At 46.5% G+C, this 21,262-nt stretch overlaps 2 protein-coding genes across 6 annotated transcripts in view; one reads left to right on the top strand and one right to left on the bottom strand.

The window, feature by feature from the left end:
• The window catches only part of TPCN1 (two pore segment channel 1), a 182,301-nt gene extending 178,775 nt beyond the window's left edge, over nucleotides 1-3,526 (bottom strand). The window contains exon 1 of one of the 3 annotated variants that reach the window (XR_004540412.1): nucleotides 2,508-3,526. Coding sequence is in view for 2 of the 3 variants with exons in the window: in XM_033955854.1 (XP_033811745.1) it covers nucleotides 2,508-2,613 (106 nt within the window). In the remaining variant the exon portion in view is untranslated. The remainder of the gene's footprint in view (nucleotides 1-2,507) is intronic. The other 2 variants (XM_033955855.1, XM_033955854.1) reach the window with 2 other exon arrangements.
• IQCD (IQ motif containing D) overlaps nucleotides 3,208-21,262 on the top strand; it is a 44,508-nt gene continuing 26,453 nt past the window's right edge. Inside the window, exons 1-2 of one of the 3 annotated variants that reach the window (XM_033955858.1) lie at nucleotides 3,208-3,438; nucleotides 11,526-12,332. In XM_033955858.1, the coding sequence (XP_033811749.1) occupies nucleotides 11,583-12,332 (750 nt within the window). In that variant the 5' untranslated portion in view covers nucleotides 3,208-3,438; nucleotides 11,526-11,582. Of the gene's footprint in view, nucleotides 3,439-3,718; nucleotides 4,083-11,525; nucleotides 12,333-21,262 lie in introns of those variants that run through there. The other 2 variants (XM_033955856.1, XM_033955857.1) reach the window with 2 other exon arrangements.

The raw sequence follows: 21,262 nt of genomic DNA, 5'->3' as shown, positions 1-21,262 counted from the left end.
CAACCATCTCTGTTCCTGAAGTATTTAGGCAGCTGACCTGTACAATTCTTACTCCAAAATAACTGTTAATCACTAGCTCTTAACTCTGTTTATTCCACTCAAGTTGTACCATCTTTTAATCATTGTAAACCGCATAGAACTTCGCGGTCCTGCAGTATATAAACTGTTATTATTATTCTTTAAGATCAGCTTCTCCTAAAGCTGTCACCCACTATCCCCAGTAATGAAGGCCGTGCCCTAAGGCATCCTAACACCTGGTCTACATCTTGGTCATGTACTCCACTTCCTTTCTGTTATCATGAAGGGCCTAATAAGGACATGAAGGAAAAATTGATCCTCATTAAGAAATTTTCTGTCTTTTGATATTGTGACCTTTCTTTATATGAACCTTAAAGCTCATTGCTAGACCATAAAGTGTGATTTTTTTTTTTTTAAGACATTTTGCATTTCATCTATTCATGCTTAAGGATTGAAACCATAATGCTCTAGAACAAACTTTTCATAAAGAGTCAGTTGGACACTTCAAACAAATCCCTCTTTATTCAAAATTACAAATCCCAGAATACATTCGAGGGCTGACTGAAAAGTAATGAGACTGCCTCTGTTTTTCTTTCCAAGAAGTAGATGTGGCAACGCTGTGTTGGATTTTATGAAGCTCATACATCGACATTTCTGAACTTGCAGTTGGACTTACCTTAGTCTTCATTGTTGATCAAAGCAAGAGGAAGAACTTTGTACGTTTCATTACAGCAGATGAGGAAGGCCTGCATATAAGAGTATACAGAATGGCTAATTGCTTTACCACCATATGCTTGCCGCAACATTTCAAGAGTTTCATTACTGCTATCCAAGTTTAACACACAATTCAATCACAAACCTCTGGTGTACACTAACAGACAGGTCTTCCTCTTGCTGTGACCCAACATTGAAGCCTACGGCAGTCCAATTGCAGGTTCAAAAATGTCAATGTATGAGCTTCACAAGAACCAGCACAGTGTTGCCATATCTACATCTGGGAAAGAAAACAAGCGGTTTCATTACTTTTCAGTTAGCCCTCGTATATTACACAAAGAAGATTTATAAAACCTGCTTTATGTTAAATAGGTTACCCCTTTGGGGAATTGTAACATGCTGCACTGTACCTTAACTCACAGACTACTTACTGTTAATAAGTTTGTCAATAAGGTTCTCTAAGTACCACCTGCTGTATATTACTTGCAATTAGTATAAAAGCCAGCAACCAGTACTCTTTCTAGGTCAAATTATCATGTACCATAAGAAAAATGGGGTGGGGGGTCACAGAGGGCATGGTTTATCAAACATGTTGATAAAATAAGGAAGGATAAACCCCATATTGGTTCCAATGGTCTCATTTGCTCACCGTTTCATTACACCAGCAACTTGTGGAAAGGACCAGTGAATGACTGGATTTGGTCCTTTCAACCAAAAAGATGTTCTATGATCTTGACCTAGCCTGCACTGGCTTCTGCTGTTTCACTTTAAGTTAGTCTACAGTATTTTGTTTTTAAGGCACTTCAGATGCAGCCTTCTAGGTCAGTTACTCAACCAGTTATTATATAACAGTGAGAACCTGTTTTTTCTTAGTCAGTGTGGTTAAATACTGCCTGCTTGAAGGTGGATGGGCTCTGTTGGACTTTTAATAAGTACCTGAAATAAGTTCTCAAATGAGGCTAGATGAATTCTGTTTTGTAACTTGGTAAAAACTTGGTTTGTTTATTTGACTTTTGCATTTTGTTTTGGAAGGTAAAAGGACTGTTTCTGTTTTTATTTTTTTCTAAGTGCTGGTTGATAGTTAACTTATATGGCTGATTAATTTGTATTTTAAGTGAATTCTTCTAGGAGTCCTATTTTAATAGGCTGGTGGACTAGAAATATATGCATTGACAACAACAGAGACTCAGTGTTCTCGGACCTTTTGTTGCGATTTATTCAAATTTTTCTTGATAAAACAATATCAACAGTAAAAACCCAATCCACATATATCATAAGAGGACCCAACAAGGGCCATGTTTCGGCTAAACACGCCTTCCTCCAGGGATCCAAGATGTAATGATACAATCTTGGAGAGTCTGAAGAATCCAAATGTAGAGAAGCCAAAATGCCGAGCGCAAAATTCCGGTGCCGAGAGAGACATTTTGAATAAATCACAACCAAAGGTCCCAGAACATTCGACTTTCCGCAGTCTCGTTTGTTTGGATCTAGTCCTCTTTTCCTGTGGAAATGTGGGTCTTCTTGTTTTTGCTGTTCCTTTGACAACAACATCATCATCATCATCATAGCATTAATCTGAATAGGGTAAGGTTATTGGAAAAGTCTGTTTCTGTGTTTTATTGATTAAGCAGTTGGGGGGGGGGAGGATAAAATGACTGGCTCTCTACACGTGTAAGTTGTGCTGTTATTGACTTATTTTATGTTATAAATTTGTGTCTTACATTATTGACGTTTGGAAAATCAATAAAGAATTTTAAAAAAACCCATCATCTTACTTTCACTGGGCTCATCATCGAGGTCCTCGATCGGAGTCAAGCTGCTACCGCCATTTTCCTCCAAAGTTAAGATCAGGGGCACGTCATCGTCGAGCCTCACCGCCATCTCTCCCCCTCCAGCACTTTCAAATGTCACACCACTTGGGCTCTGAACAAAAGAGTCGCCCTCCCCTCAAACGACCTCCCTATAACAGATTTCCGCGCGGACCTAGAAGACGGGCCCCCGCCATGACTCGAACGCGAAACGACGTCCCGGGCCAGGGCCCCTCTTTTAAGTTACGATGCCTGCGCCCGCCATCCCAGCCAGCGTGCCACTTTGCCCTCGAAGCGGACAGGGGCCGTTAAGGAGCGGCTCCGCCGAAGAGAGTCAAGCGAAAGCCGACAATAACATCACCTGACAGAAGAAAAAAAAAAAACAAACAGTCGTTGACCCGCGCGTAAAGCGACTGATGTATTCGGAGAAGCCCCCGGGGGCTGACGAGAAAGCTTACGCCGCTTCTACCCGCTCCTCAGAACCGCCGTCACCGCGAAACTGCCAGCAGCTGACCGAGGTTGCCGCGCTTGCCTCGAGACCAAGATCAACGTCACGAAAGGCGCCACCCTCCTCCTGGTTTCCATTGGTCCGCTCGGAACGCCATTCACGCACTCCCTCCACTTTCTCCTCTAGGGGTCCGCCCCCTTCCGGGTCTCTCTCTCGATGGCGTCTGCCAGCCGCGACTCGCTCTCTATTGGCCCGGGCTGCTGCCCCTCGAGGCCGAGCCGCCTCGTCGTTGGCTAACACCGTCCGGGTCTCGGAAGCGCCGGCCTGTGATTGGCTCTAGGCCTTCCGAGCGGCGCGCGCGAAGCGCACGGTTGCTTAGCAATGCGACTCCAACTGTAGCCGGAGTCGGAGGAGGCGGTTGTGTGCGAGGCGGCGAGAGAAGCGGAGAAGGTGAGGAAGGGACTCCCGGTAGCAGGAGCGCTTCGGCTTTCCGAGACGCCGAGAGTTTCCCATTCGACGCGCTCGCTCGCTCCTTCGCCGGGGCAAAGGAGTCAAGTGGGCCCCTCGGTTACCTGAGAGATGGGGGATGGGGGGGGCAAGGCAGGGCAGGGCAGGGCATGAGCCTAGCCAGGCACTAGTGTCTGGGGAGGGGGAGGTCGCTAAACGCAATGGAAATGACCTCTCCCATTCCCAGCCAATGAATTTGTTCAATATTAGGGGGTGTTCAAACCCCCCCCCCAAGAGCTGCGTCCTATGCATGCTCTTCGGGGCATGCGCAATGAATGTTCCTGGGCACCACGTTTCCCGTTGCCTTGAAACCATGTTTATGAGGGCAGGCGTTGGTAGCGGTGCCGCCTCGCCCACGTCAGCTCAACAAGAGGCTGCTCCGGCCCCAGCTTGCATTCATCTCGGGGGTACCCTGGGGTGAGGTGGCAATTCCCAGTATTGGGAATAAGGCTTACCAGCGCATGCTGTGGCAGATCGTCTTTTCCAAGCAAGAAACGGGTGGATGTCGATTCTTCAAGCAAAGAAAGCTAATTCCAGATGATGCTCTAAATTGCTCTTACTCTCTGACGAACTAAAGTGTATCCCAGGTAGACAAGAAGGGCTGGAGTTTTATTGTTTGGTTTTTGAACCAGACAGATTTTAAAAATAATAATAATTTATATTCCACATATCCTACAATTCTATTTGGATTACAAATTATTCAAGTACTCAAGCATTATTCACTAACTGTGCTGGGGCAGTTGCTTCTCTCTTGTTCTTCCCTCCCTGCTAACCCAGGCTGGTGGTGTTGCAACTTGCCATACCCTTTAGGCTAAGAAAGGGATAGGTACTAGGAAGTTGGTTCCTTGCTGAAGCTGCTTATTATACACTGGGGGGCCGCCGCGGGAGCGGACTGCTGGGCATGATGGACCTATGGTCTGACTCGGCAGAGGCAATGCTTATGTGCAATGAATCTCACCTGAGGTGGGGGAAATTTTCTCCAACTCCTGTATTGACAAGGGAGGGAAGATAGAGAAAACATTGTGAAGAATACAGAAAGAAGAGCGAAGAAGTGTATTGTGGAGGAAACCTTAATGGCCTAATTACTATTAATTTTAACGCCTTGTGCAGCCATGTATTCTGTGCAAGTTTACTCCCATTCTCAATCCATCTCTGCATTGTGTAGCATGCTCTGCATGGTCCCCAAAGAAGAGACCCTGTTCAGGTTGAGAGCGGGGGAGGGATGAGGTGAAGATGACAGAAAATCTATGTAGCTCATGCTACTCACCCCTTTGGTCACTGCTTCAGGCTTCCCAAACAAGAGCTTAATGAGCTGGTTATGTTTCCAACAGTTCTTTCTTTGGGTCTAAAATGTTCTATTCAGTCTGGGAAGTACTTTTATTAGAGGTCTACTATGTTCTATAAGATTAAGTGAAATAATGAACTAAGGAAAGTGAGGTGGGGCAAAAGAATGCAAAGTATTTCTCATAACTGAAGAAGGTTCAAGTTCAAGTTTTTATTAAAACTTGATGTGCACACATTGTCAATTATTTCAAAGCGTATTACAAATTTAAAAATGGGGAAAAACAATATAGTACATTAATACAAAATAATATATACATACAAAATTCAATACAGGTACAGAAGGGGATGAGCTACAATAATTAAAGCAAAGAGAGAACATATATGGGTAACACATCAGGGGGGGCAAAAAGTGAAAAGAAATAAAAAAGGGGGGAAGATAAAAAATTTTATCCTGCAAATGAAGAATGATTAGAAATTGAAATATAAAATTTTAAACATAGAATTCTAACGTGCTATTATTAGGAACATAAGAATTGCCATACTGGGACAGACTGAAGGTCCATCAAGCCGAGTATCCTAATTCTAACAGTGGCCAACCCAGGTCCCAAGTACATAGCTAGATCCCAAGTAATAAAACAGATTTTATGCTGCTTACCCTAAAAATAAGCAGTAGATTTTCCCCAAGCCCTCTAAATAATGGCTTATGAACTTCCCTTTTAAAGATTCTAGCCAAATCTTTTTTAAACCCTGCTAAGCTAACTGATTTCACCACATTCTCCAGAAATGAATTCCAGAGTTTAATTACACATTGTGTGAAGAAATATTTTTTATGGTTTGTTTTAAATCTACTACTTAATAGCTTCTTTACCCAGCATGTGGTGGACACCTGGAATGCGCTTCCAGAGGACTTAATAGGACAGAGTACGGTACTGGAGTTCAAGAAAGGATTGGACAATTTCCTGCTGGAAAAAGGGATAGAGGGGTATAGATAGAGGGCTACTGCACAGGTCCTGGACCTGTTGGGCTGCCGTGTGAGCGGACTGCTGGGCACAATGGACCTCGGGTCTGACCCAGTGGAGGCATTGCTTATGTTCTTATGCATGTCCCCTAGTCCAAGTATTTTTGGAAAGAGTATAAACAAGCAAGACATCTACCCTTTCCACTCCACTCAGTATTTTATAGACATCTACCATATCACCCCTGAGCCGTGTCTCCAAGATGAACAGCCCTAGCTGCTTTAGCCTTTCCTCATCTTTCTCTTCTCCATGCATATGTACCTCAGTCCTCTCCCTCCCTATGCCCAGCAGCAGGGCTGTGGAGTCGAGGAGTCGGAGGAAATTTCGGGTACCTGGAGTTGGAGTCAGAAGTACAAAAAACTGAGCAGTCAGAGTTGGAACATTTATCTACCAACTCCATTTTTGAACTTGGCATACCAATCACGAGCGATTCTTTCAGCTATAGTATCCACTTTATACACAGCAGAAATGTTGCGAGCAGCTTCTGCGGCCTTAGAACCTTGATTAAAAGCAGAAAGAAGGTGGTGTCGAAATTGCTCATTTCTCTCAACTTGACTTTCCATTTTAACGATCTGAAAATTAACCAGTGCTGTGGAGTCGGAGTAGAGGAGTCGGAGTCGGAGGAAATTTCGGGTACCTGGAGTCGGAGTCAGAGTCTGAAGTACAAAAAACTGAGGCGTCGGAGTCAGAACATTTATCTACCGACTCCAGAGCCCTGCCCAGCAGTTCTCCTGTTTCTTTAATTTCCTTTTCCTTCTCACTCACACCCATGCCCAACAATTCTCTCTTTCTATTCCCTTGTTTTGGGGTTTGTTTGTTTTTTTATTTTAATGAAAAATCCATACAATAATAACAAACACAGGTTTGTACACCAAACTGCAGCATTATGAACAAAAATTTTGATATATAGATACAAGAAGAATCAACAAGGAAATTTATTTATTTAAAACATTTATATTCCGCTTTAAACTAAAGCGGCTCACAATTGACATACACAGCTTTAAGCACGTACAAGTTTTAAAAATCTACATAGCAGACAAGAGAGAAAAAGCAGGGGGCATAATATATCGTACACATCTTAGAGAAGGGCAACATGATTGTAACAAAACTAAATAACAGCAAGCAAAAAAATGCTTGTGCGAAGAGAAAGGTCTTCAAAAGCTTTCTAAAATGCAACAGATTTCCACAAAATCTTAAAGTGACTGTCAAAGCAAATAACAACTTCTAAGATAAGTGTTTAGAGATACATATTTTTATATATTAAAAGACAAAAAATAATTTAAAAAAAATATATATATAAATGATCCGGTGAAGATGACTGCTCATGCATATTATGATGCATGAGTGAAGAGTCTGCTGAGGATCATATAAATACTTAGTATAAGTGTTAAGAGGGGGGTGTGTATGTAGTATTGATACTGAAAGCATTCCATAATACAGGCCCCGCAGTGGAGAATTAGTTTGTGCATAAGGTACTGTGTTCGTTATGCCTGTATCAAGCAACTAACGGTTCTCAGATCTTGGTGCTCTAGATCAGTGATTCCCAACCCTGTCCTGGAGGAACACCAGGCCAATCGGGTTTTCAGGCTAGCCCTAATGAATATGCATGAGAGAGATTTGCATATGATGGAAGTGATAGGCATGCAAATTTGCTTCATGCATATTCATTAGGGCTAGCCTGAAAACCCAATTGGCCTGGTGTTCCTCCAGGACAGGGTTGGGAACCACTGCTCTAGATAAGTGTTCTTCAACTGCCAGTCTGTGGACCGGTGCCCGACTGCAAAAATTTCCTGTCAGTCTGCGAAGGGCCGGCGATATCAAAACTCCTTTTCCCTGGGAGGGGTTGGGACAAGGGAGAGAAGCAAGGTAGTAGAAGAACGCCGCAAAAATTTCCTGCTGGTCTGTGGAGGACTGGCAAGATCAAAACTTTCCTTTTCCTCTGGAGGGGATGGGGTGAGGGAGAGAAACGAGGTAATGGAAGAGCGGTCGTCTCTGAGTTCTAGATTGGTTGTGGGACTGCAAATCGTCTCTGAGTTGCGGATTAGTTGTGGGACTGTGGATCAGCCAATGAGAAGGCGGGAGTGGGAGAATTGTGATAGTTTCAATGCATTGGGAGGAGATGGAGTCTAGTTTCCACGAGGGAGTCTTTGTGGGGCGGTTGGTGTGTAAGTTGAGTGAGTACTTGGCTATTATTTTTCTCTCTTTTTTTAGCGGTAGTTGTACAACTTTTTTTGTAAAGTTAACACTTTAGTGTGGTACAGTTGCAGTTTTCAGCTCCTTACTAATTTCTACTTTAAAAAACTAGGCAACAGCATTTGAAAAGGCACGAATGGGGTATATGGAGTCTATTTTGTTGGTTTAGGTCAGGACAATGCTTTATGTATGATCTTCGTTGCCCAGCCTTGTCTATAGGTCCAACATCTTAATTCTGACCCTATCAAAAATAGGGTAATGCCCTTTTTGCTTTCTGTAGAAATTCAGTTTGGTATATTATTTATGTTGCATGTTTGGGTGAGGTTGGGGAACTGTTTAACTCCTGAAAGCTACTCAGGTAGTCCCAAATAATGCTAGAATAAGTGTTGTTTTTTTTTTAGTAATATATTTTCTTCATTCAGATCAGGGTCTTAAGTTTAATCTCTTTTCCCCCTTAAGTAACCAAAATTGGACCCTGAGATAGAAAATAAAGCTTATAGAATTTCTTGCTATGAGAGAAGAAGAAAAGAGTTTGGGGGCAACCTTTTTGCTTAGTTAACCTTGTAAATGTTTAATAAGATACATCGGAATTAAGTATATCTTCTATACTCCTGAACATCTTCGTAGCTTTCTGGATACTAAGAAAATGCTGTAAGGGTAGCAGTACCCGTATTTTCACGCATATAACGCGCGTGTTATACGTGTTTTTACAAACCGTGCATAACCTTGCATGGTATACGCATGAGCGCGCTATATAAAATGGCTTGAGCTCCCTCTTGCCCCGATCGTGTCGGGGAGTCGGCAGGGCAAGAGGGATTGACGTTAGAGAAAGGGTGAACCGCTGGAAGAGGAAGCAGCGCAGGCGCAGGGCTCACAGAAGGGCCGGGACCGCCAAGAGAAAGCAGCAGGACACCGGTAGGAGCTTCTACATGATGGGGGGGGGGTCGGGAGGCTGTGGGGGTGCGAGCGGTCCTTCAGGGTGGGGGTGCGGGTGGGAGTGCGTGCGAGCGGTCCTTCAGGGGGTGGGAGTGCGAGCGGTCCTGCGAGGGGGTGAATCGGATGTCGGGGGGGGGGCATCAGGCTTTCAGGGTGGAGACAGGACTTCAAGGGGGGGAGGAGAGTCGGGGTGGCCAGAGGAGAGTTGGGGCGAGCGAAAGGAGAGTCGGGCGGCGACGGGAGAGTCGGGCAGCATGCGCGGTATACGGGTGTGCGCGGTATATAAAAATTTCTGCACATAAATTTGTGTTTTCCGCGCGCTATAACCGTGTGCGCGTTTTACACGGGTGCACGTTATCTACGTGAAAATACGGTAATTGAAGGCCGGAAGTATACAGCATGTTAAGCCATTTCTTTATAATTAGTTTTTGTTTGTGAGATCTCCCTTTCTCTGAAATTTCTCTCTCTTATATTTGAGGTCTTATTAAGAGTTTATAATTATTCCTGGGAAAATGTTTTTCAATTTAAATGAATTGCAATGTAAAGATTTTTTTTTTTATTCTTATTTTAATATTGGAATTTATTTGGTTGTTATAGGATACTCAGATTTGCTGTAACAAGTGGATACTTGTGATATTGTTTGAAAATGCATAAATAATAAAATAAAAAAATAAAAAAGGGCTTATAGTGTACCTTTTTGTGTTTGATCCTGAGGCTGTTTTCATTGTATTCTGGTGGGTCAAGATTACTTTTGTGCGCTTCATAGGCGCAGCCTCTTTCCTTTTAGAGATACAAGGAACTTAAATTAGTGCTATTTGAAATTTACATAATAACATAGTAAATGACTGCAGATAAAGACCCGAATGGTCCATCCAGTCTGCATGTAGAGTCTTGCATCTTAGGGCTTGTTTCTATATACAGTGGTACCTTGGTTTATGAGTATAATTCGTTCCAGAAGCATGCTCGTAAACCAAAACACTCGTATATCAAAGCAACTTTTCCCATAAGAGTTAGTGTAAACTAGAACAATTCATTCCACATCCCCAAAAACTTAATTACCATTAGCGACGCCTCCACCGCTGCCTCTGCCACAGACCTATCCTCCAGTTCCTCCAGTTCTCCTCTGATGCTGTTCACTGCCTCTCTCTGCAGGTTATGCGAGTGGAGCTGGCTGTAAGCAAACCGCCGGCGCCACCACAGAGCCCGACTAGGCACCGTTGGCTCTGCTGCTCCTGGACGCTCCCCTCCCCCCCGGATGCCACTACCCCCTCTGCCGGGACTCTCAGGTGCTGGCTCACTCCTGCCGGCGCACCCCGACTCCCATGCTCCACCGGTGCTGCTATTGCCTCTTCCCTCCCCCCTCCCCGACTGGCCCTATCCTTAACCCTGCACCGCCGGTGATAGAATGTGCCTGCTGCCGGTCTGCTGAGCCTTGAGCAACTGCGCATGCTCAGGCCTTCTGAATCTCACCCTCTCCGAGATTCTCATGAGATCTCGAGTCTCATGAAAATCTCGGTGAGGGTGAGATCCAGAAGGCCTTGAGCATGCGTCTGTGTATGAAATTGAATGGAAAAAATAGTGTTACAATTAGTACTGTGTATGGCCATTTGGTGGGGGATGGGCTGGAGAGGGCTTCAGTGGCTTGGAGGGTGTAGATGGGCTGGAGTAGGTTTTAACGGAGATTTTGGCAGTTGGAACCCACGCACAGTACCATGTAGAGCTTTGGATTCTTGCCCAGAAATAGCTAAGAAAAAAAATTTAAAAATTTAAATTGAATCAGGTTGGGCAGACTGGATGGACCATTCGGGTCTTTATCTGTTGTCATCTACTATGTTACTATTATGGGGGCAGGGTCTGGGACGAAGATTGGGTGGAGATGGGCGGGGTCTGGCTCACGACTTAGCTCGATGTTCTTCAATTGTGGGTCCGTGGATTTTATTTTATTTCCACCGGTCCATGGATGTAAAAAGGTTGAAGAACACTGCTCTAGATGGTTTATATAATAACAGGTGCTTTGCCAAATATTCCTGCAAGGTATCATAAATTCTCCAATAGACAAGCAGGGTAATGCAGCCCCACTTGATGGTGAAGTCCCTGGACTGAGCCTGTGCCATGGAAACTCTCCCCTAGTATAGTAGGATTTTTTTTTTTTCCTACTGAGCATGTGCAGCCACCCTGCCTGTGTAGCTCCACTCCTGAGTTTGACAGTACGTCTCTAGCTCAATAAGAAGTTGACATGCAGGGATGGAGGGCGGGCAAGTGTGGCTGCATTCCCCTGCTGTCTACAGAGAACACCTGTCACAGGTAAGCAACTTTGCTTACCCTGTTGGACAACTTTCAAAATTTTAAATTGAATACGAAAATGAATGGGTAACCAGTGTAATTTTTTTTAAAGATAGGAGAGATATGTTCATAACGAGACAGTCCCATCAACATCTGAGTTGCTGAGTTCTGAACAGTTTGTAATGCTTTGATTCAGTGCCCATCAGCCCACAATAAAGGGGGAAAACACGTTAATATATTTAGTATGAAACTAACTACAGTAAATCAAAAAGAAATTATATTTTAAGGGGTTTTTTTTCAGTAGCTTCTGTCTTGCAGGTAAACTGTGCTGTTCCAATTTAAGAGCCAACAAACGGTGAGGGTCTGGTTATAGACATGGCGACAGATGTAATGCCCCCTTCGCAGACCTTGTTGCCTGTAAGTCAGCCATCTGAGACTTCAGACCTGTTCCCTGATAGTAGATCCCAACTGTTCCGCAGCAAAATTCAGAAAAAAGCACAGACTAAAATAGACTTGCTCAAATTCCTGGGCCAAGGCCGCAAGAAACTTACTTCTATTGAGACCCAAAGGATTATATCTGTGCTTGATGAGACTATCAAAAGGATAGAACTGGCTAGTCTCTTTTGTTATGCTGCTGATAACCTAGATCGCTTCAAAGTAGTACTGGGATCAGAACTCACTTGTGCTATCCGAGAGCACCAGCGGCTGCAGAATAACATGCAGAACTTGCTAAGTCGCCTTGAAGAAGGAGGGAACTTTCACAGAGAGGAGGACAAAGAAGGGAGCCGCATTAACATTGAAGAACAAGGCCACAGCTTGTCCATGTTAAAGCAAGGCATCATCAGCTGTGTCAAAAACACTCTGAGACATTTCCAAGCCAATCCCACTGCTTGTAACACACTTAGAGCTGAGCTCTTTGCTAGAGATCCAGCCATTGAACTACTTCTGCAAAACCTTTCTGAACTCAGAGCATTCCTTTTTGAGAGGCTTTTGACCACTCCATTGGAAGAGAATGAGAAAATTCATTATTTACAAGAGATGAATCAGAGAGACAAGAAGAACAGGGAGATCATTGCCATTTTAGAAGGAGAACTTGCAGCTGCGATCCAGGACAGAGATACTAAGGTAACTGAAAATGGGTCTGTTTAAGCCCTGTTCCCCTCTGGTGGGGTGGGGTGGGGTGGAGAGGAGAGGAGAGGGGGGAAATGCTATCTTTCTTTTCAAGGTTTAGTGTAGTGTTGATTCTCAGGGGTAGATTTTCAAAAGCTTACCATGCAAGCAAGACTAGTGTAGCTAGTCTAGCTTGCATGTTAGTTAAATCTCTGTGCACAAAAGGGTTCTTGGTAGCTTTTACTGATTAGTGGTAGCAGCCACCAAGAATCCTATGCAAATGCATTGCAAGAAGCTCATTAATATTAAAATGAGCACTCCACATTATGCACAGCAAGGAATGGCCAGCTTTTATCATGACAAAAATATAAGCTTCCCATGGATTATTGAATCCCAAAGTTCAAAGTTCCTCTTCTGTGTTTTTTTATTTTTTGTTTCTTTCTATACTTTTTTAAACCCTAAGCTTTTATCATGCAAATGTTTGTCAGGTCCAAGCTCTTTTAGCCTTATTTTCCTGTCAGTGTCTGAGTGTTTATTGGCTCAGGCTCTGGCAGGAAAGTCAAAGAATTGCATGAGCCAGACCTGCAAAAATCCCTGGGTTTCCAGCAGACCCCTCCTGACCCCCTTCTTTCTCAAAAAGACTCTGGTGGACCATCGGACTCCCTTCTGAACCCCCCTGGCCAAAGAATATCCTGGGTGGTCCAGCTGTTATGGGCATGCCCCAGGAAGTTCCAACCCCCTTAGTGACCAATTCTTAAAACCAGCAGCATGCATATACTAAACTAAACCTTAAGTTTGTATACTGCATCATCTCCACACTCGTAGAGCTCGGCACGGTTTACAGAGAATGGTATAGAGAAGGAACTCCAATGAGGGATACAGGACAGTATAGAGAAAGTTTAGAGGGACTTAGTATAATAAAGGGGAGTAAATATTACATTTTTGAGAACAGCCAAGTTTTCAGATGTTTTCAGAAAAGTTGGAGGGTGCCCAGATTCCGAAGTGGGGTAGAAAGGTTATTCCAGAGCTCTGTAATTCTGAAGGAGAGGAATGTCCCTGGTTTTCCTGGATGGGATATGCCTTTTAAGGAGGGGAAGGATAGTTTGAATTTTTGGGTGGATCTGGTGTTGTTAGGATTCGAGGAATTCCAAGATAGTTTGTGTGCTGTTAATGTGGAGCATTGGTCGCTATAATATGATTGTGTTTCTCCATTACTGTAGCTCTACCGCATCAGAGGCTTGTGCATCTGCCCCTCAATGTCAGCAATTCTCAGCTCATGACTTGGACTTTACCTTTGATCTTGGCCATGGAACAATCGATCCAAGATAATTTTTGTTTTGTATTTACAGGAGGCTTAATTTTCCAAGTTTGGTCATGGTTGTAACGTAATTTAGAGAATGACATGGTAACTGTTACCTGCGGCTAGTCACAAGAAACCTGCAGGAACATGTGGAAAAAAGACTGGTTGCTCGGGTATGGTGACAAGGCCATTCACCACCCAATGGAGCGGTGAATGGCCTTGTCCCCGCAGTAAAGTATCTGCCGTGCGTTGCCTTCCTTCCCACCCCTTCCGGTCAGCAGCACTCCTCACGATCGCATGGTCCAGCAGCCCCCTCCCTCCTATCCTGATCGCTGCATTCCAGGCTTCTCTTCCCCTCGTCGGGATATCTCCCTCCCTTCCCCTCACCTTCGCTTGCACTTTTCAGAGTTTTCTCTCTCCTAGTGGCCCAAACTCCACAGCCTTCTCACATTTTGCGTGTGACTGCCCCAAAATTTATCCTCTGATGCGACTTCATTTCTGCTTCAGCGGTTTGCATCAAAGGAGAATTTTGGGGACAGTCGCACGTGACTTGTGAAAAAGCTGTGGCGTCCAGGCCACTCAAAGAGAGAAAAATTCAGTTCTGAACAGCACCTTTGAAGGTGACAAGAAGGGAGGGAGATGGCTGGAAGAGACTGAGAGGCGCTGAAGAGAAGTGAGGGGAGAGAGGGGGGAACTGACGCTGCATGGAAGTGGGGAGGGAGAGGGGAGAACAAATGCTGCATGGAAGTGGGGAGGGAGAGGGGAGAACAGACTCTGCATGGAAGTGGGGAGGGAGGGGGGGAACAGACGCTGCATAGAAGTGGGGAGGGGAGATAGGGAGGAGCAGGTGCTGGATGGAAGTGGGGAGGGGAGATAGGGGAACAGACGGTGAAGGGAAATGGGGAGAAGGGAGCACATACTGGATGGAAGGAGGGGATAGAGTTAGTGAGATACTGGAAGGGGTGAGGGAAAGATGTGGCAAGCTATAGGTAGACACAAGAAAAGGGAAATTGAGGAATGGAAAGTAAGAAAATAGACAAGAGGTAGAAAAATTGAGAAGGAAGAGCAAAAAATGAAGGGAAAGGGGGAGGAGACAAATACCAGATATGAAGGAAGGAGAGAGATGTTAAATTCACCTGGGGGAGGGAGTTAGAGATGGAAGGAAAGAAGACAGAGATATCAGACCATGGGGGGAACAGAGGGAAGAAGATGGGTGCCAGACAAATGGGGGGAACGAGAGGTGGAAGGAAGAGGCAGACAGTTTCAGGTAGAGGCATAGAAATAGAGCAGATGCCATATAGAAGAGATAGAGAGAAAGCAGACAGTGGTTGAAAGGACGAGAAGATGAGGAAAGCAGAAACCAGACAACAAAGGTATAAAATAATTCTAATTTCTTTTCTTTTTTTGCTTTAGGATAGAGTAGTGTTGTAGCTATGTTGACAAACATTTTTTTTTTTTAAGTTTAAATTTTTTATTCATTTTCATACATCCACAAGTGTAACATAGAAATTTAAAACGATCTCATAAAACATACACTTGAATTCCTTTCATATACCACTTTAAATACAATATATTATTCTGTATTTATGAACAATAATAACTGAAATATATGTATTACATAATATTACATTACCGTATTTTCGCGGATATAACGCGCACCATTGTAAAACGCGCACAGGGGTATAGCGCGCAGAAATCACGATGATATGTACAAAAACTTTTCTATACCGCGCTCAGGCATATAACGCGCATGCTGCCCGACTCTCCTTTCGCCCGCCCTGACTTTCCGTGCCTGTCCCGACTCTCCGTTCACCCCCCCTGACTTCGTGCACTGTCCTCCCTTGAAGTCCTGTCCCCCCTTGAAGGTCTGTCGGGAAGGGGTAAAACGCGGACCTCACGGACCTGACGGACCTCGCGGATCTAAACCCGTACGGCCTTAAAAATCTGAGGTCCGTGTCGGTCCGTGTCCCTGCCGCTTGTACTTTCTGTCGCTGACAGATATTGATTGAGATTTGAGCGCTGACGGATCCTTCTCAGCATAGGGAGGGAAAACTGTTAGGATCCGTCAGCGCTAAAAATCTCTTCGAGGTCTGTCAGAGCCAGAGACTAGTGCTGGAGTATGGAGACTTCTTTTTCATAACGCACGTCCAAAACCTATGTCCCCGCTTTCTTGGCTTCTGCTCTGCCGCTCCAGCACTAGTCTCTGGCTCTGACAGACCTCGAAGAGATTTTTAGCGCTGACGGATCCTAACACTTTTCCCTCCCTATGCTGAGACGGATCCGTCAGCGCTCAAATCTCAATCAATATCTGTCAGCGACAGAAAGTACAAGCGGCAGGGACACGGACCGACACGGACCTCAGATTTTTAAGGCCGTACGGGTTTAGATCCGCGAGGTCCGTCAGGTCCGTGAGGTCCGCGTTTTACCCCTTCCCAGGTCTGTCCCCATCCTGAAAGCCTGATGCCCCCCCCGACGTCCGATACATCCCCCCCCCCGGCAGGACCACTCGCACCCTCACCCCGAAGGACCGCCGACTCCCCAACAATATCGGGCCAGGAGGGAGCCCAAACCCTCCTGGCCACGGCGACCCCCTAACCCCACCCCGCACTACATTACGGGCAGGAGGGATCCCAGGCCCTCCTGCCCTCGACGCAAACCCCCTCCCCCCAACGACCGCCCCCCCCAAGAACCTCCGCCCGTCCCCCAGCCGACCCGCGACCCCCCTGGCCGACCCCCACGACACCCCCACCCGCCTTCCCCGTACCTTTGTGTAGTTGGACCAGAAGGGAGCCCAAACCCTCCTGGCCACGGCGACCCCCTAACCCCACCCCGCACTACATTACGGGCAGGAGGGATCCCAGGCCCTCCTGCCCTCGACGCAAACCCCCCTCCCCCCCAGCCGACCCGCGACCCCCCTGGCCGACCCCCACGACCCCCCCACCCCCCTTCCCCGTACCTTTGGAAGTTGGCCGGACAGACGGGAGCCAAACCCGCCTGTCCGGCAGGCAGCCAACGAAGGAATGAGGCCGGATTGGCCCATCCGTCCTAAAGCTCCGCCTACTGGTGGGGCCTAAGGCGCGTGGGCCAATCAGAATAGGCCCTGGAGCCTTAGGTCCCACCTGGGGGCGCGGCCTGAGACACATGGTCGGGTTTGGCCCATGTGCCTCAGGCCGCGCCCCCAGGTGGGACCTAAGGCTCCAGGGCCTATTCTGATTGGCCCACGCGCCTTAGGCCCCACCAGTAGGCGGAGCTTTAGGACGGATGGGCCAATCCGGCCTCATTCCTTCGTTGGCTGCCTGCCGGACAGGCGGGTTTGGCTCCCGTCTGTCCGGCCAACTTCCAAAGGTACGGGGAAGGGGGGTGGGGGGGTCGTGGGGGTCGGCCAGGGGGGTCGCGGGTCGGCTGGGGGGGGGGGGGGGTTTGCGGCGAGGGCAGGAGGGCCTGGGATCCCTCCTGCCCGTAATGTAGTGCGGGGTGGGGTTAGGGTGTCGCCGTGGCCAGGAGGGTTTGGGCTCCCTTCTGGCCCAACTACACAAAGGTACGGGGAAGGCGGGTGGGGGTGTCGTGGGGGTCGGCCAGGGGGGTCGCGGGTCGGCTGGGGGACGGGCGGAGGTTCTTGGGGGGGGGCGGTCGTTGGAGGGAGGGGGGTTTGCGTCGAGGGCAGGAGGGCCTGGGATCCCTCCTGCCCGTAATGTAGTGCGGGGTGGGGTTAGGGGGTCGCCGTGGCCAGGAGGGTTTGGGCTCCCTCCTGGCCCGATATTGTTGGGGAGTCGGCGGTCCTTCGGGGTGAGGGTGCGAGTGGTCCTGCCGGGGGGGGGGATGTATCGGACGTCGGGGAGGCGGCCGGGCAAGAGGGCTTGGGCTCCCTCTTGCTCCGATCGTGGATGCGGGTGCGGGTGGGAGCGCGTGCGAGCGGGTCGTTCGGGGTGGGGGTGCGAGCGGTCCTGCTGGGGGGGGTGAATCGGGCGTCGGGCGGGGTGGGAACTATGTTTAAAAAACTTTTGTATACCGCGCTCAGGCATATAACGCGCGAGGGGTATGCGCGGTACGTAAAATCACGTATAACGCGCGCGTTATATCCGCGAAAATACGGTACATTACATTACAGATTTCTATTCCGCCATTACCTTTTGGTTCAAAGCGGATTACAAAAAGAGTTATGGAAGTAGGGTTACAACGTTAGATCAGAGAAGGTTTCCAAGAGAGGGAAAAGTAGGATCTGGGGTTAGGGAGGGGATGGTAAGAGGGGGGTTAAGCTTTATTAAGGGATTTCTTGCAGAGTATAGTTTTTATTTCCTTTCTGAACATCTTGTAGTCTGGGGTTGTTGTCAATAGGTTGGAGACTTGGTTGTCTATCTTCGCTGCCTGAGTGGCCAGTAGTCCGTTGTATAGTTGTTTCCGTTTTACTTCTTTGATTGGGGGGTAAGTGAATGGGGGGTGTGTTTTTCTATGCCTGGTAGAGGTGGTTTGGATGAGGCGGTCGTTCAGGTAGGTTGGGCTGTCTCCGTTTATAGTTTTAAATAGTATACAGTAGAATTTAAATTGTATTCTTTCCTGGATTGGAAGCCAATGAGAATTGATGAATGCCTCAGTAATGTGATCATGTTTTTTCAATGAATAGATGAGTCTAAGAGCTGTATTCTGAATAATATGTATAATAATTGTTATTAAAATTTAAACCCTTCCTTTCCCTCCCCTCCCAATACACATAACAATTATAATAAAAATAATGACAAATATTTTATGAGATAAATTAAATAAAATGAAACCCACCCCCCTCCCTTCTTAATAAGATTTTTATTATGGGAAAACATACGTTTATTTAAAAAAGTCCTGCCAGCTGAAGATCTTTTCTTCTAGTTTGGCAGCCTAAACTCTGATTTATAAAATGAAAATTGTACAGAATATTGTTTCTTTTTATACTTTAATAAAATAAGTTCAGTATAAAACTATTCAAGGCTTGTGCAGATGGTTTGTAGGGATGGGGCGGAGACAGGGACTGAGCTCACGGGGCAAGGACAGAGTGGAGATGGGGACAATTTTTTCCTCCGTGTCATTCTCTAACATCTACAACAAAGTCAACCAGGCGATTTTCCCCCTATTTTTTGAGGTTCTCAGACTTAGCCAAAAGGCCTAGGAGGGATCATCCTACACTAATGTCTTAGACTAGTGATTCTTAAACCTATCCTATGGGTACCCCAACCAATCGGGTTTTAAAGATATTCCTTTGTTTTAAATTTCTTTATTCAGTTTTGCATATTACAACAAGTGTTTCAGAAAAATTCATATAATCTTATAAATATACACTTGATTTTCTTTATGAACACTTTAAGTACAATATATCATACTTATATTCATATTTTATAATGATTTGGGGTTTTAAAGATATTCCTAATGAATATGCATGAGACAAATTTGCATACAATCAAGGTAACAGGCATGCAAATCTGCCTCTTGCATATTTTGTCAGAAATATCTTGAAAACCCAGCTGGTGGGGGGTCCCCAAGGACAGGTTTAAGAACCACTGATTTAGACCTTTTGCTAGGAATTCATTCAAAATTAGGCCAAGAAGTGGTAAGTCCAGGAAGGGTGGTCTTTATTGAAATAGATTCATAGTGAGACACTTGGGAGAACAGTGTGCACATTTTGGATTTGGGTTAGAGTTATTTATGCATACATGATTTAAAAACAGTGGGTCTTAAATTACCACCTAGATCAGTGTTTTTCAACCTTTTTACATCTATGGACCGGCAGAAATAAAATAATTATTCTGTGGACCGGCATCGGTCCATGGACCGGCAGTTGAAGAACACTGGGCTAAGTCATGGGCCAGACCCCGCCCATCTCTACCCAGTCTCCACCCCAGACCCCACCCCATAATAGTACTAAAAACACTATTTTTTCCATTCATTTTTCACAGATACACAATATAATCTTATTAACAACACATAATGGTTAACCACAAAATTAAACTACACAAAGCACACTGACAGCAGATGTAAATTCTCAAAATTGACATAATTCAATCACTAAATTCAAAAATAAAATCATTCCCTCCTACCTTTGTTGTCTCCCTCCCTCCATGCTATACCTTACCTTATCCCAGGACAAGCAGGCAGCATATTCTTAACGCATGGGTGACGTCACCGACGGAGCCCCGGTACGGACATTTTTCACTAGAAAGTTCTAGTTGGCTGCACTGTGCATGCACGAGTGCCTTCCCGCCCGATGGAGGAGTGCGTGGTCCCCAGTTTCTTCGTTTCCGCGGAGCGAAGAAGACGCATGCGGTTTCAACAGCCGTTGAAAACTTCCTTTTTGCCTTCCCGCTCGCGTTATTTTCTTGTTTTTTCTCTTTTTCCCTTCGGGTTTCTTTTTCCGTTCTAAATAGTAAAAAAAAAAAAAAAAACAACTTTGTTTTTTCTTTATTTTTCAGGCCGGCCCCGGCGGGGCCTGTTGCCATCATACAAGCCTCCGGCTTTGATTTTGCGGAGGCCGTGTTTCCCTTCATGCCCCTCAACCGGGCTTTAAGAAGTGCCAGCGGTGTGCACGCCCGATCTCTCTCACTGACCCACACAATTGGTGCCTACAGTGTTTGGGTCCAGAGCATCGGGCTGACACCTGCACCCGCTGTGCCACTCTTAAGAAACGCACCTTAAAAAATCGGCAGATCCAGCAGAACATCCTTTTCGGTACCGGATCTGCTATGGAAACTGCCGCGACGTCGACGGTACCGCAAAAGACGGCACCGACCACTTCGCTGACGCCCGATCCTTCCTCGGGGTCGCTGGCACCAGGTAAGCCTTCCACCTCCCTTGAGCGTCCACCTGCCACAGTGGCGACGCCGGTCCTCCCGGCCTCACGCCGACCCCGCAAACGCTCCGCCCCGATCTCGGTGAGTGCCTCGTCATCGGCCTCCTCATCGCCGGGGCGTGGAGCAGCACCTATGGAACCGAAAAAGAAAAAAGCGGGTACCGGTGCCACCCCTGGATGACCGCATCGCGGCCATACTCCAAGACAAATTGCAGGAACAGCTGCAGCAACAACTCCAGCACCTGCTACCGACCCTATTGGCACCACTTCTTTCGGTACCAGACCGGCCCGAGCCTCGCACCATCCCACCGGTGTCCACCCCCTCGGTGCCACTCAACACTTCCATGCCAATCCTATCGGCTGAACCACTCCGTTCTCGTCCTGTGGTACAGACCCGCTCTGAGGTCGATCCTCCTCGGGACCAGGAAGGGCACCGGTCTTCCCGGGACCCAGAACGGCACCACTCTTCCCGGGACCGGGGTCAACACCGGTCTTCCTCTACCGGTACCGTCTTCATGCGCTCTGGCAAGTCTCTTTCTAAGACCCGCCACACCGAGCCTTCCACCCCGACATCTCGGCGTGCGCACACTGATATCAGGGACCCGGACTTATGGGAAGAATCCCCACCTGGTACCGAGGAGGACGCATCATCCACAGACGAGGAACCCTCAGTGCCCGATACCACTTCCAAGCCTGAGCAATCCTCTTTCACCAAATTCCTCAGGGAGATGTCGGCGGCTCTTTCTATTCCTTTAGAGTCCGACTCCAAAAAGTCCCAGGCCTTTCTGGATGCCTTAGACTTTGAACAACCTCCCATCCATGACATACTGCGGG

Source organism: Geotrypetes seraphini, chromosome 8 (genome assembly GCF_902459505.1).
Source record: "Geotrypetes seraphini chromosome 8, aGeoSer1.1, whole genome shotgun sequence".
Taxonomy (NCBI): Eukaryota; Metazoa; Chordata; class Amphibia; order Gymnophiona; family Dermophiidae; genus Geotrypetes; species Geotrypetes seraphini.
The sequence above is the reverse complement of the archived record's forward strand: the minus strand, read 5'-3'. Positions and strand labels throughout refer to the sequence as shown.